Genomic DNA, 13459 nt, shown 5'->3' with positions numbered 1-13459 from the left:
ATTTTCTGCCATAAGGGTGGTGTCATCTGCATATCTGCGGTTATTGATAGTTTTCCCGGCAATCTTGATTCCAGCTTATGCTTCTTCCAGTCCAGCGTTTCTCATGATGTACTCTGCATAGAAGTTAAATAAGCAGGGTGACAATATACAGCCTTGACATACTTCTTTTCCTATTTGGAACCAGTCTGTTGTTCCATGTCCAGTTCTAACTGTTGCTTCCTGACCTGCATACAGGTTTCTCAAGAGGCAAGTCAGGTGGTCTGGTATGCCCATCTCTTTTACAACTTTCCACAGTTTATTGTGATCCACACAGTCAAAGGCTTTGGCATAGTCAAGAAAGCAGAAATAGATGTTTTTCTGGAACTCTCTTGCTTTCTCCATGATCCAGCGGATGCTGGCAATTTGATCTCTGGTTCCTCTGCCTTTTCTAAAACCAGCTTGAATATCTGGAAGTTCATGGTTCATGTTGTTGTTGTTACTCTGTTTAAAAAACAGCTCTGATAAATGAACTGGGAAATGCTAATGTGTATCAAGTTGTCAACATAAAGATGACCTGACTTAACTTTGAAAGAGACAATAAAATTTTGGAAATTATATCTTTGAAAACTTCCAACAGAAGGTACTTGACAATTTGTCTTTACGCTGTTTTCTTATAAAAAGTGACTCTGGTCTTCAAAACAGTCTTTACCACTCTCCTCTCCCTACAACCCTCCTTACCCCAAAGAGAATAGTGTGAAGTAGACTATTAACAGCTCCTGTTCTTGAAGATTAAAACCAGTGTTTGATACATTTGCACAGCAGGCTGAAAGCAAAAGCACTATTAATTTTCTATTTGATATTTATTCATATTAAAGTTATACAGTACAAAGATGAAAATGCTAATAGTTTTAGAAATATTGAGTTCCAGAAAAACATCTATTTCTGCTCTATTGACTATGCCAAAGCCTTTGACGGTGTGGATCACAATAAACTGTGGAAAATTCTGAAAGAGATGGGCATACCAGACCGCCTAACCTGCCTCTTGAGAAATCTGTATGCAGGTCAGGAAGCAACAGTTAGAACTGGACATGGAACAACAGACTGGTTCCAAATAGGAAAAGAAGTATGTCAAGGCTGTATATTGTCACCCTGCTTATTTAACTTGTATGCAGAGTACATCATGAGAAACGCTGGACTGGAAGAAACACAAGCTGGAATCAAGATTGCCAGGAGAAATATCAATAACCTCAGATATGCAGATGACACCAGCCTAATGGCAGAAAGTGAAGAGGAACTAAAAGGCCTCTTGATGAAAGTGAAAGAGGAGAGTGAAAAAGTTGGCTTAAAGCTCAACATTCAGAAAATGAAGATCATGGCATCTGGTCCCATCACTTCATGGCAAATAAATGGGGAAACAGTGGAAACAGTGTCAGACTTTATTTTGGGGGGCTCCAAAATCACTGCAGATGGTGATTGCAGCCATGAAATTAAAAGATGCTTACTCCTTGGAAGAAAAGTTATGACCAACCTAGATAGTATATTCAAAAGCAGAGTCATTACTTTGCCAACCAAGGACCATCTAGTCAAGGCTATGGTTTTTCCAGTGGTCATGTATGGATGTGAGAGTTGGACTGTGAAGAAGGCTGAGCACCGAAGAACTGATGCTTTTGAACTATGGTGTTGGAGAAGACTCTTGAGAGTCCCTCGGACTGCAAGGAGATCCAACCAGTCCATTCTGAAGGAGATCAGCCCTGGGATTTCTTTGGAAGGAATGATGCTAAAGCTGAAGCTCCAGTACTTTGTCCACCTCATGAGAAGAGTTGACTCACTGGAAAAGACTCTGATGCTGGGAGGGATTGGGGACAGGAGGAGAAGGGGACGACAGAGGATGAGATGACTGGATGGCATCACGGACTCGATGGACACGAGTCTGAGTGAACTCCAGGAGATGGTGATGAACAGGGAGGCCTGGTGTGCTGTGATTCATGGGGTCGCAAAGAGTCGGGCACGACTGAGCGACTGAACTGAACTGAACCCTGCTTACCTATTCTGAAACCCAATTGCGTTCGGTATTTTTCTTGTTGTCGTTGTTCAGTCACTAAGTCATGTCTGGCTCTGCGACCCCATGGACTGCAGCATGCCAGCTTTCCCTGTCCTTTACCATCTTTCACAGTTTGCTCAAACTCATGTCCATTGAATCAGTGATGCCATCCAACCATCCTATCCTCTGTCACCCCTTCTCATCCTGCCTTCAGTCTTTCCCAGTATCAGAATCTTTTCCAGTGAGTCGGTTCTTTGCATCAGGTAACCAAAGTATTGGAGCTTCAGCATCAGTCCTTGCAATGAATATTTGGGGTTGATTTCCTTTAGGATTGACTGATATGATCTCCTTGCTGTCCAAGGGACTCTGAAGAGTTTTCACCAGCACAGATCTTTCTGTAATCATCTCTAAATATCTAAATAGCTTGAGAATTTTATTGGGTACTTAATAGGTGCCCCCCCCCCAAATAGATACTGCTTGTTCTCAATGGAAGATGAAAATTTTATCTTCTTTCTTTACCACTCTCTGACATCACTCTATATATTGTTTCATCATAAATATTGGTTTGATTAGTTATCAATATCATCACTTAGTATTGACAGTTTGATAGTTATCAGTATCATAACTATTTCTAGCTGTCCTCTATAGTATAATAAAATTATATTTATTTTCTTTCACATAAAACTCTCCCCAATCTGGAATTGATCATTTGTTTTTTCATTTGTTTGCTTAGTTTTCTCTATATCTGTGACCAGTTTGTACCCATCCTTCTATCAAAAAGTAACTCACCTTTAGACATTGAAAAGCTTGTCTGTATTTTGTCAAGCCTATATTCTTTTGGTTGCTGTTGTTCTATTTTGTTTTGATTGGGGTAGAGTTGCTTTAGTTCCTCTTTAGTTCTTTAGTGAAGAGGAACTAAAAAGTCTATTGATGAGGGTGAAGGAGGAGAGTGAAAAAGCCGGATTAAAACTAAATATTAAAAAACTAAAATCTTGGCATCCAGCCCCTTTCAGTTCAGTTCAGTTCAGTCACTCAGTCGTGTCTGACTCATTGCGAATCACAGCATGCCAGGTCTCCCTTGTCCATCACCATCTCCTGGAGTTCACCAAAACTCATGTGCATCAAGTCGGTGATGCCATCCAGCCATCTCATCCTCTGTCGTCCCCTTCTCCTCCTGCCCCCAATCCCTCCCAGCCTCAGAGTCTTTTCCAATGAGTCAACTCTTCGCATGAGGTGGCCAAAGTACTGGAGTTTCAGCTTCAACATCAGTCCTTCCAATGAACACCCAGGACTGGTCTCCTTTAGGATGGACTAGTTGGATCTCCTTGCAGTCCAAGGGACTCCCAAGAGTCTTCTCCAACACCGCAGTTCAAAAGCATCAATTCTTCAGCACTCAGCTTTCTTCGCAGTCCAATTCTCATATCCATACATGACCACTGGAAAAACCATAGCCTTGACTAGACGGACTTTTGTTGGCAAAGTAACGTCTCTGCTTTTTAATATGCTATCTAGGTTGGTCATAACTTTCCTTCCAAGGAGTAAGCATCTTCAGTCCCTTTACTTCATGACAAATGGAAGGGGAAAAGGTGGAGGTAGTGACAGATTTCCTCTTCTTGGGCTCTAAAATCACTGAGGATGGTGACTGCAGCCATGAAATTAAAAGAAACTTGCTCCTTGGCAGGAAAGCAGTGACAAACCTAGACAATGTGTTGAAGCAGACATTACTCTGCTGACAAAGGTTCATGTAGTCAAGGCTGTGGTCTTCCCATTGGTCACGTATGGTTGTGAGAGCTGGACCATAAAGGAGGCAGAATGCCAGAGAATTGATGCCTTAGAACTGTGGTGCTAGAGAAGACTCCTGAGAGTTCCTTGGACAGCAAGAATATCAAACCCATCAATCTTAGAGGAAATCAACCCTGAATATTCGTTGGAAGGACAAATGCTGAAGCTGAAGCTCCAGGCTTTTAGTCTTCTGATGCAAACAGCCAACTCATTGGAAAAATCCCTGATGTTGGGAAAGACTGAGGGCAGAAGGAGAAGAAGGATCAGAGGATAAGATGACTGGATGGCATCGCCCATGCAATGTGCATGAACCTGGGCAAACTCTGGGAGATGGTGAAGGACAGGGAGGCCTGGCATGCTGCCGTCCATGGGGCTGCAGAGTCTGGCACAACTGAGCAACTGAACAACAAAAACAACATAGTTGCTTTACGTTGTGTTAGTTTCTGTTACCCAGTGAAGTGAATCAGCTAGACGTATACATATATGCCCTCATTTTTGGATTTCCTTCCCATTAGGTCACCACAGAGCATTCAGTAGAGTTCTCTGGGCTATACAGCAGGTTCCCATTAGTTTTCTGTTTCATACATATTAGTGTATATACGTCATTTCTTGATCACATCTTTCCCAAAGCTTTCCTCCCTATGATTTCAATCTTGACGTGTCCTGGGTTCATTTCTTACCATCACCCTGATAATTCCCTTCAGACCTTCTTTCCAATCCCCTCATTCTTAGATTCTAAATTTATTTCCTTTGTATACTTTCCATTTTATCACTGCACTTTTTTTTTTTTTAGCAGCTGCTTGTTAGTAGGTAAGTTGAAGTTCTCACATGCCTGAATGTCTTTTTTTTTTCTACCCTTACACTTGTATAGATTTCTAGGTAAGAAATGATACTGGTACAGGGGTTTGAAGGCATTGCTTTTTTATCTTCTGTCTTCCAGTATATATATTGAGAAGTCCTTTTTTCTGCTTTCATATCATTTACGTCAACCTGGTGGTGTTTTTCTTTCTTTTGGCGGGGGCAGGGGTGGTGGGTGGCAAGGGGGAGGAATTTTTAGAATTTCATGAGCCTTCAGTATTCTATGATTTCAAGATTATTTGTACTGGGACTAGTCTTACTTATCCATTTTGCTGGTAAATTTGTCAGCCTTTTAAATCTAGAAACTCATGTCTTGCAATTCTAGGTACTTGAAAATTTTTTTAAAGATGACTGCATGTTCTTTTCTTTATTTCTATTTTTTTTCTGCCCATTCTCTCCTTCTATTATTTTGTTTGTTTGTTCATTCTTTTATCTCTGGATCTCTAACTTTTTAAAGCTTGGCCTCCTTGAACTGTTATTAATTTTCTAATCTCTTCTATTTTCCTTCTCTTACCTTTTGGTTTATTTTTTGAGAGATTTATATTTTAGCTGTATGTTCTCTGAATATTTCTCATTTTATAGCATGTTATTTTTGTATTATTGATACTTCATTGTCTCATACCTCTCAGAATATTAATACTTTAAAAAAAAATTTTTTCCTCTCTACCTTGTCTCTATTTTCTCTAATGTCCTTTTACCTTTTATTTTACAGTGGCCTCTGTTCTTTACTCTAGAGGATTTCCTCAAATATTGGTTGACCTTTGGCTGCTCATGTTTAAAGTTTAGCCACCAAAACACACATACCAAAACAAACAAAATCCTAACTAGAAGCTCTGTGTGACTGAGCGGGATTGAGAGCTGGTTAGTTTCAGTGTCCAGGACATTTTGTTGGCAGATTCATGACTATCAGTTTTACATCTAGGTACTTTAGATTCCTCAGATCAGAATCTTGAAGGGAAAACTAGTAAACTGTAAAAAAGGAGCTGGAGGAGGATGCCCACTTTCTCTTATTCCCACGATATGTTCAGTCTCTCTCCTTCCTGATGTTTCCAGAGGCTCATCTTTTTCCAGAGAATACATATCAGATCTTTACCGGTGTGGGGGAAGCAATGTGGTGCTGTAATTTCATTTTATTTTTTACATTTTAAAATGTCAAAAGCATTTATTGACATTCTTTCACATTTGGAATGTGGATAATCCTATACAGGATAAGTTACACAAATATCATCTCTCTTTAGCTTGAAGTTTTGAGCAACTTGGGGTCTTATAGAGAGCAAAGCAACATATAGAATTGGGCATACAGTAGATGTCATGCTTTATAAATACAAAACTGTCAAAAAATGTAGCAAAATCACATTTGCTACAGACTAGGGTCCTTGGACTCTTTAATCAATAGAAAATGGAAAGGGATCAGATGAGGAATTCAGGCAAGGCTTGATTGGGACTCATGCCACAGCACAGAGAAGTGAAAACAAGTAACAAGCACTCTTGCTGGCTCCCTAACTAGGGAGGGCAGGCTGCTTCCTAAAATGGGGTCAGGGTAGAGGTGGATTGGTGGGTGGGGCTGCAGGGGTGGCTTAAGTGGTCTGCCCACCCCCTTGGAGGTGCTGTTTACAGGCATCATGTACAGTAACCTCCTTTTGCTCCTGGCACCTCAGAAATGGCAGTTGATTTGTGCCCCTTTTGAATGTTTTCATAATTGCCTGAACTGTACATGCATGCAGTTATTTTTAGTCCCTTATAGTTTCTTCTATTCTGTCACTTGAGGTACAGGGAGCCCAAGTAAAGGATCACAGGCCCCAGAGCCCAGCCTGTCTCACACTGAGCCTCATTAAAGATTGAATTGATGCTTTTTATTAAAAGCATCTCTCTCTCTCTCTCTCTCTCTTCCTTGATCTCTCTCTCTCTAAACTGATGTTTTGCACCCCGAAACCCAGAGCTGGATTAAGTGATAGTAGTTGTAATGATCATGAGAATTTATATTAGTGTTGCCTACTATCATAAGAATCAAACAGATTTTCTCAAACAAAAAATCTTATAATGTTGATAATGAAGTAAGTGTTGATGTAAGTTAGGGAGTGATGTAAAGAAGTGAGACTTAGAAAAGTTAAAAATGATGGAAGCAGTGTCCGCTCACAGGCCCTATCAAGCAGGTTGTATGGGAGCCCTTTGGATGACATCAAACCTTCCCTAATCATTTTACTGCTGTGAAGCTCACCAAAATATTATATCCATCGACCTAGGGATAAACTTAGAATGTCTCTGAGTAAGGAAAGGACTGAGGTCAATTTTTATACCATTCATGTGTCTTCAACCTGGGAGATTCTGTGAGATCTTGATGAACAAGAGAGGCTCCCCTTATTTATGACCAATGAAATTGCTTCTTAAACAGAACTCACATTTAGCTCCCTCTTTATAGTTCCATATTGATACTCCACTTTGGGAGGTACCTAGTCTCCAAGTTTCTGAGCCTTGCTGGGATTTTGTGGGAGCAAATCAGCTTTCTTCAAGGCTCATCTTCCTGGGTCTGCTGTGTCAGCTGTCCACCTGCTTTTCTAAAATCGGGTAGCTGTCACCTCCAATTCCATTCTTTTTTTGACTTGAGGGCCTATGTATGTGTTCAGTCTGTCAGTATCTACTTCTGAGCTGGCTCGTTGAGTTTTGTTAGGTGCCTCAAGATCTCCAGGAAAGGCTTTTTAACCCTGGAAACAGCAGCCTTCTGGTCAGCCACTCCTGCAAGCAGTGGAAGGAGAAAAAAGATGGAACTGCCTTCCAGGCTGCACTGGGACCGGTTGCAATCACCACTAAGTTTATTTCCTTCTGTCTTGCCTGCTTAATCTTAGGGATTCTTTCCCATTTCCAAAATCATCCCCAGATTCTTCAGATTTTTTCATCCCTACCCATAAATTAGTTTTCTCTTAATAGCGTCTCTTCTTCCTTCTTCCTGCTAATCACCAATTCACTGGACAGAGCCTCACTCCCACCTTTATGCCTGGACCTCATCACAGTGGTCTCCCCACATCTGTGGACGTGTGGAGAGTTTTAATGCTAGGGATCCAAAGAAGGTTAGAAAAGCAGAGGATTTCAGAGACCATCTAAGGTAGCATTTTTCCAAGCTTATGCCACACATATCCCTTCATGTCTACAAAGAAAAAAAATTAAACTTGAAGAGGTGCTTTATGACCACAGGAGTTTGAGAAACATCATTGAAAAAAGCAGTAACATTTTTGCACAGTTGGGCCCTGCAAAGGCTTTAGTATGTTAATAAACCAACTCTTTCAAGAGAGACTCTAAGTTCCAGTTTTAACAAGCTTCATTTATTCTGTTGGTTTTTTTTTTTAAACTTTAGGCTGCATGAACCTTTGATCATTTTCATTGTTAGATAAGCTCCTGTTGTCTCCTTTATCAAAACATCTGAGTACCTTAAATAATTTATAATAACTTTTATAATAAGTTAATGAGATCATTATTCACTTAAAACTAACCAAATAAAGAACCAAAACATGAGTAATTTGTTTGCTACTAAAGCGCATTACAGGAGTGACATAACCACACAGGTGAAAAATAGCTAGATAAAGCATCCTTATTTTTTGACACACTTTCAACTGAAAAATTATTTTTAAAGCTGGGCTGCCATGAAATCAGGAACAATATGGAAAGTAGGGAATGTGGTAACTGAAGAACAGCAAGTAGGAACTTCTCAGAGGCAGAAAATGAATAAATATTAGATTCTCTGGATGAAGACGAGAAAAGCAATGACAGTATCAAGAATCAAGGATGCTAGTCTCACTCAAAATCTTTATAATGGCTTTGACAAGAAATTTTGGAGGGATCCTCTATCCATATGGAGGACAAGAAACTCTTTCAGGCTGTGAGACGCCTAGCTATCAGAAAGAGCCACAGAAATTTCTTTTGAAAAAACATAATAAATGAATTTTACTTAGGATTGTAGGCAAGACCATGCCAATTTCGTGTATGAGATCAAGTCTCTTCCAGTTGATGAAACTGAAGCACAAAGGCTGTCAGAAAATGTTGAAGCAGGTGCAGAAACAAGGCAGACATGAAGCTCACTCTGGAAGAGTGTCCGGAAGTCACTGTAGACTGGGGTTTGCAGTCACATGTGCTGCTCTCACTAAAAATCCCATGACAACCTTAGTTTTATTCAGTAAATAGGTCAAACCAGAGAAAAAACTGTGTATTTGGGGCATTTTTCTAGCAAATATGGCTCTTTGAAGCTTCCTAGATAAAAGAAATGCAAAAAAGCAAAATGGCTGTCTGTGGAGGCCTTACAAATAGCTGTGAAAAGAAGAGAAGTGAAAAGCAGAGGAGAAAAGGAAAGATATAAGCATCTGAATGCACAGTTCCAAAGAATAGCAAGGAGAGATAAGAAAGCCTTCCTCAGTGATCAATGCAAAGAAATAGAGGAAAACAACAGAATGGGAAAGACCAGAGATCTCTTCAAGAAAACTAGAGATACCAAGGGAACATTTCATGCAAAGATGGGCTCGATAAAGGACAGAAATGGTATGGACCTAACAGAAGCAGAAGATATTAAGAAGAGGCGGCAAGAATACACAGAAGAACTATACAAAAAAGATCTTTACAACCCAGATAATCATGATGGTGTGATCACTCCCCTAGAGCCAGACATCCTGGAATGTGAAATCAAGTGGGCTAAGAAAGCATCACTATGAACAAAGCTAGTGGAGGTGATGGAATTCCAATTGAGCTGTTTCAAATCCTGAAAGATGATGCTGTGAAAGTGCTGCACTCAATATGCCAGCAAATTTGGAAAAGTCAGCAGTGGCCACAGGACTGGAAAAGGTCAGTTTTCATTCCAATTCCAAAGAAAGGCAATGCCAAAGAATGCTCAAACTACTATACAATTGCACTCATCTCACACGCTGGTGAAGTAATGCTCAAAATTCTCTAAGCCAGGCTTCAGCAATACATGAACCGTGAACTTCCTGATGTTCAAGCTGGTTTTAGAAAAGGCAGAGGAACCAGGGATCAAATTGCCAGCATCTGCTGGATCATGGAAAAAGCAAGAGAGTTCCAGAAAAACATCTATTTCTGCTTTATTGACTATGCCAAAGCCTTTGTGTGGATCACAATAAACTGGAAAGTTCTGAAAGAGATGGGCATACCAGACCACCTAACCTGCCTCTTGAGAAACCTGTATGCAAGTCAGGAAGCAACAGTTAGAACTGGACATGGAACAACAGACTGGTTCCAAATAGGAAAAGAAGTATGTCAAGGCTGTATATTGTCACCCTGCTTATTTAACTTATATGCAGAGTACATCATGAGAAATGCTGGGCTGGAAGAAGCACAGGCTGGAATCAAGATTGCCAGGAAAACTATCAATCACCTCAGATATGCAGAGGATACCACCCTTATGGCAGAAAGTGAAGAGGAACTAAAAAGCCTCTTGATGAAAGTGAAAGAGGAGAGTGAAAAAGTTGGCTTAAAACTCAACAGTCAGAAAATGAAGATCATGGCATCTGGTCCCATCACATCATGGGAAATAGATGGGGAAACAGTGGAAACAGTGTCAGACTTTATTTCTGGGGGCTCCAAAATCACTGCAGATGGTGACTGCAGCCATGAAATTAAAAGATGTTTACTCCTTGGAAGGAAAGTTATGACCAACCTAGACAGCACATTGAAAAGCAGAGATATTACTTTGCCAACCAAGGACCATCTAGTCAAGGCTATGGTTTTTTCCAGTGGTCATGTATGGATGTGAGAGTTGGCCTGTGAAGAAAGCTGAGTGCCGAAGAACTGGTACTTTTGAACTGTGGTGTTGGGGAAGACTCTTGAGAGTCCCTTGGACTGCAAGGAGATCCAACCAGTCCATTCTAAAGGAGATCAGTCCTGGATGTTCATTGGAAGGACTGATGCTAAAGCTGAAACTCCAATACTTTGGCCACCTCATGCGAAGAGTTGACTCATTGGAAAAGACCCTGCAGCTGGGAGGGATTGAAGGCAGGAGGAGAAGTGGATGACAGAAGATGAGATGGCTGGATGGCATCACCGACTCGATGGATGTGAGTTCGAGTAAATTCCGGGAGTTGGTGGTCGATAGCGAGGCCTGGCATGCTGCAATTCATGGGGTCACAATGAGGTGGACTCGACTGAGCGACTGAACTGAGCTGAGTTTTCAAAGTCTTATATAATTTTATAGTTTTAATCCTCTGGGTTGATCCAAGATTCTAGAGATTAACTAAAGTCATAGCTGGCATTTGTATGGCCCCTTTTATCAAGCATATAGACTATTTTGATGTCTTTTTGTCTCAGTTGCTGTTGTAGTTGATACCAACACAGTATCTTTTCTGTTACATTTTCTTTTTCCTTTTCTTCTAGGTCTACCAAAAGCAGCTATGATTTGTCATCTGGTAGCTATAAACAGTTCTATTGGATTATGGGCTTTTGGTTGTACTTCTGATGACATCATTTATATGACTCTTCCTCTGTATCATAGTGCAGCATCTCTTCTCGGGATTGGTGGATGTATTGAATTAGGTATGCTTTTATTGTGTGTTTGAATAAGTTTTCACAATGTCTAATTAGAACTTGTCTTCATTAAAGTTTGAAATGCTATTGGTAGAATTCAGAGTAATTGTGCGCATGTTATTCAACTATAAAACGTTTACTAAAAGGACACAGCTTCATCACTCATTGGAAAGAGCAGTGCTGTGGGAATTTAGCCTTGTGGTTGGAACTGGATGTTGACAGCATTTCCTTCTCCATGTGATCACTCACTGTTTAGTGGCCAAGCCCTGCCTCCTTAAGTGGAGGTAGGAGCTTTCCCAATCAGAAGCCTAGTATTTCTTAAATCTTAGCTTTGGAAGTCACATGGATCATTTTATCTGCATTTTGCTGTTCAAAGCAAGTCACAAGACAGCTCAGGATCAAGATTTGACGAATGGGGAAATAGACCCCACTTCTTGAAAGAAAGGGTGTCAAATTCACATTGTAAAGGTAAGTGCAGAGGAGGAGTTATTGAGGCTATCTTTGCAAACATTGAACTCCAGATACCCAAGAAGTCATTTGGTGGAAATGACAACTCAGTAGATTTCATTGATAATCATGCTGAGATTATGTGTCTGTTACTAGCTCACTCAGAAATAATATTAAGAGATCACTCACCTTGATTTATATATATATCTATCTAAAATACTATAAAGTAATTTTGTAGAATGGTATGTTTAGAATGTGATAAATGTCCACAGTAAATAAAGATGAAGGTCGAGACATTAGCATTTTCCTCGGAACATATTCATATGACTTAAAATTGTTATTAAAATTAGGTTGTTAAAATTAGGCTCTGCAGTCATCAATGAACCTTTTTGTTGGTGTTTTCTTACTAATTCTGCCTTGCTAACCCAACCTCAAAATATATGAGGCTGCTTTAAAATTTTTAAAGGTAAATACTATGTATATATACGAGGTCAAAAGTAAGTGAATATTCTTGGTCTCTGTGAAGAAGGATGGCCCTTATCTATATTCATTCTCTACTACTTATAATTGTCCTGTTTATTTTGACTGCTTCTTTCATCCCATGTATTGTAAGAAGTGTATCTACAGTCAAATATAGAATTACAGCATGAATATTTTTAAAAGATTTATTGGACTGTAAAATTAATGTTTTCAAATGAACTTGACATAAATGGCCGCTGATAGATTATAAAAGCCTTGAAAGTGAGCAAAACTCTTCTGGACAGAGCAACATCATTTGTGTTTTATGTTAATTCTGCCCTTGAATTTTTTCCCTTGTGCTTTTTTATGCCTTTTCTCATAGGTGCCACTTGTGTGTTAAGGAAGAAATTCTCAGCAAGCCAGTTTTGGAATGACTGCAGAAAGTATAATGTGACTGTGTTTCAGTACATTGGAGAGCTTTGTCGCTACCTTTGCAAACAACCTAAGGTAAGAGTAATCTTTGCCAGAGAGAAAAAGTAATTCCAGAAAGAAGGCATTGAGAGATAATAATTTTTGTTTGCTTATACTCCATTTTTTTTCCAGAACATACTTTAACTGACTTACAAGGATAAATGCAAAACTCCAAAATAAAATAAATATGAAACAATCAAAGAAAATAAAAGAGGAGCTATTTAGGAATGTACTAATGTGCTTTTTATTGAGGCAAGGGAAGAGAGACTCACAATCCGGTCTATTTCATGCTTATACAGATTAAAATTTCTGTAAACAACAAAAAAATTTCTGTAAACATAGCATGCATCTGATTATGAAATTACTTTCTGTTTACAGAGAGCAGTTATTCCAAGGGTTGAATTAGATCATCTTTTAAAATGTTGGTCTTTTAAAAAAAAACACAATAACTAATGACACTGATTATACTTGTTTTTCTATTTTTTTTCTTTTGAACAAGTGATTACATTAGAATATTTTTTTTTTGGTTTGGTTTTGCTGTAGACTTAAAAAGAAATGTTGCTTTGTACTTTGCACTTATCTTCCAGCTAAGGTGGTCATTTTCACGACCTTTTGATAAATCACCCCTTCTGAAACAGACAGATAGGGACAGTTGCGTAAGCCTGAAGGCTGTCTTTATATTAGTTGGTTTGCTTTTTTGCCTTCAGGAGTTATAGTCCTTTTCCTGGTCTCATTTGTATTTCAAGATGCTTATTTTTTAACTATCTGATGGTCTAAACATACTTGAGGCTACAAAGAAGGGACTCTGTCTGTAATCAAATCTACACCAGCCCCCTGAAGGGTGCTAACAGAGGATGCCTCCCTATGCAAGGTGAAGCAGCAGAGCCTGACTGATGACCTGCCCTT

General features: G+C 39.5%; 1 protein-coding gene across 1 annotated transcript in view; it reads left to right on the top strand.

Annotated features, from left to right (window-relative positions):
- The window catches only part of SLC27A6 (solute carrier family 27 member 6), a 72256-nt gene that overhangs the window by 17418 nt on the left and 41379 nt on the right, over nt 1–13459 (top strand). Inside the window, exons 3-4 of the mRNA XM_069591634.1 lie at nt 11027–11185; nt 12465–12589. Coding sequence (XP_069447735.1) covers nt 11027–11185; nt 12465–12589 — 284 coding nt within the window. The remainder of the gene's footprint in view (nt 1–11026; nt 11186–12464; nt 12590–13459) is intronic.

The sequence above is a fragment of the Ovis canadensis genome, chromosome 5 (assembly GCF_042477335.2).
Source record: "Ovis canadensis isolate MfBH-ARS-UI-01 breed Bighorn chromosome 5, ARS-UI_OviCan_v2, whole genome shotgun sequence".
Classification (NCBI taxonomy): domain Eukaryota; kingdom Metazoa; phylum Chordata; class Mammalia; order Artiodactyla; family Bovidae; genus Ovis; species Ovis canadensis.
Note: the sequence above shows the minus strand (reverse complement) of the source record. Positions and strands in the feature narration are given on the sequence as shown.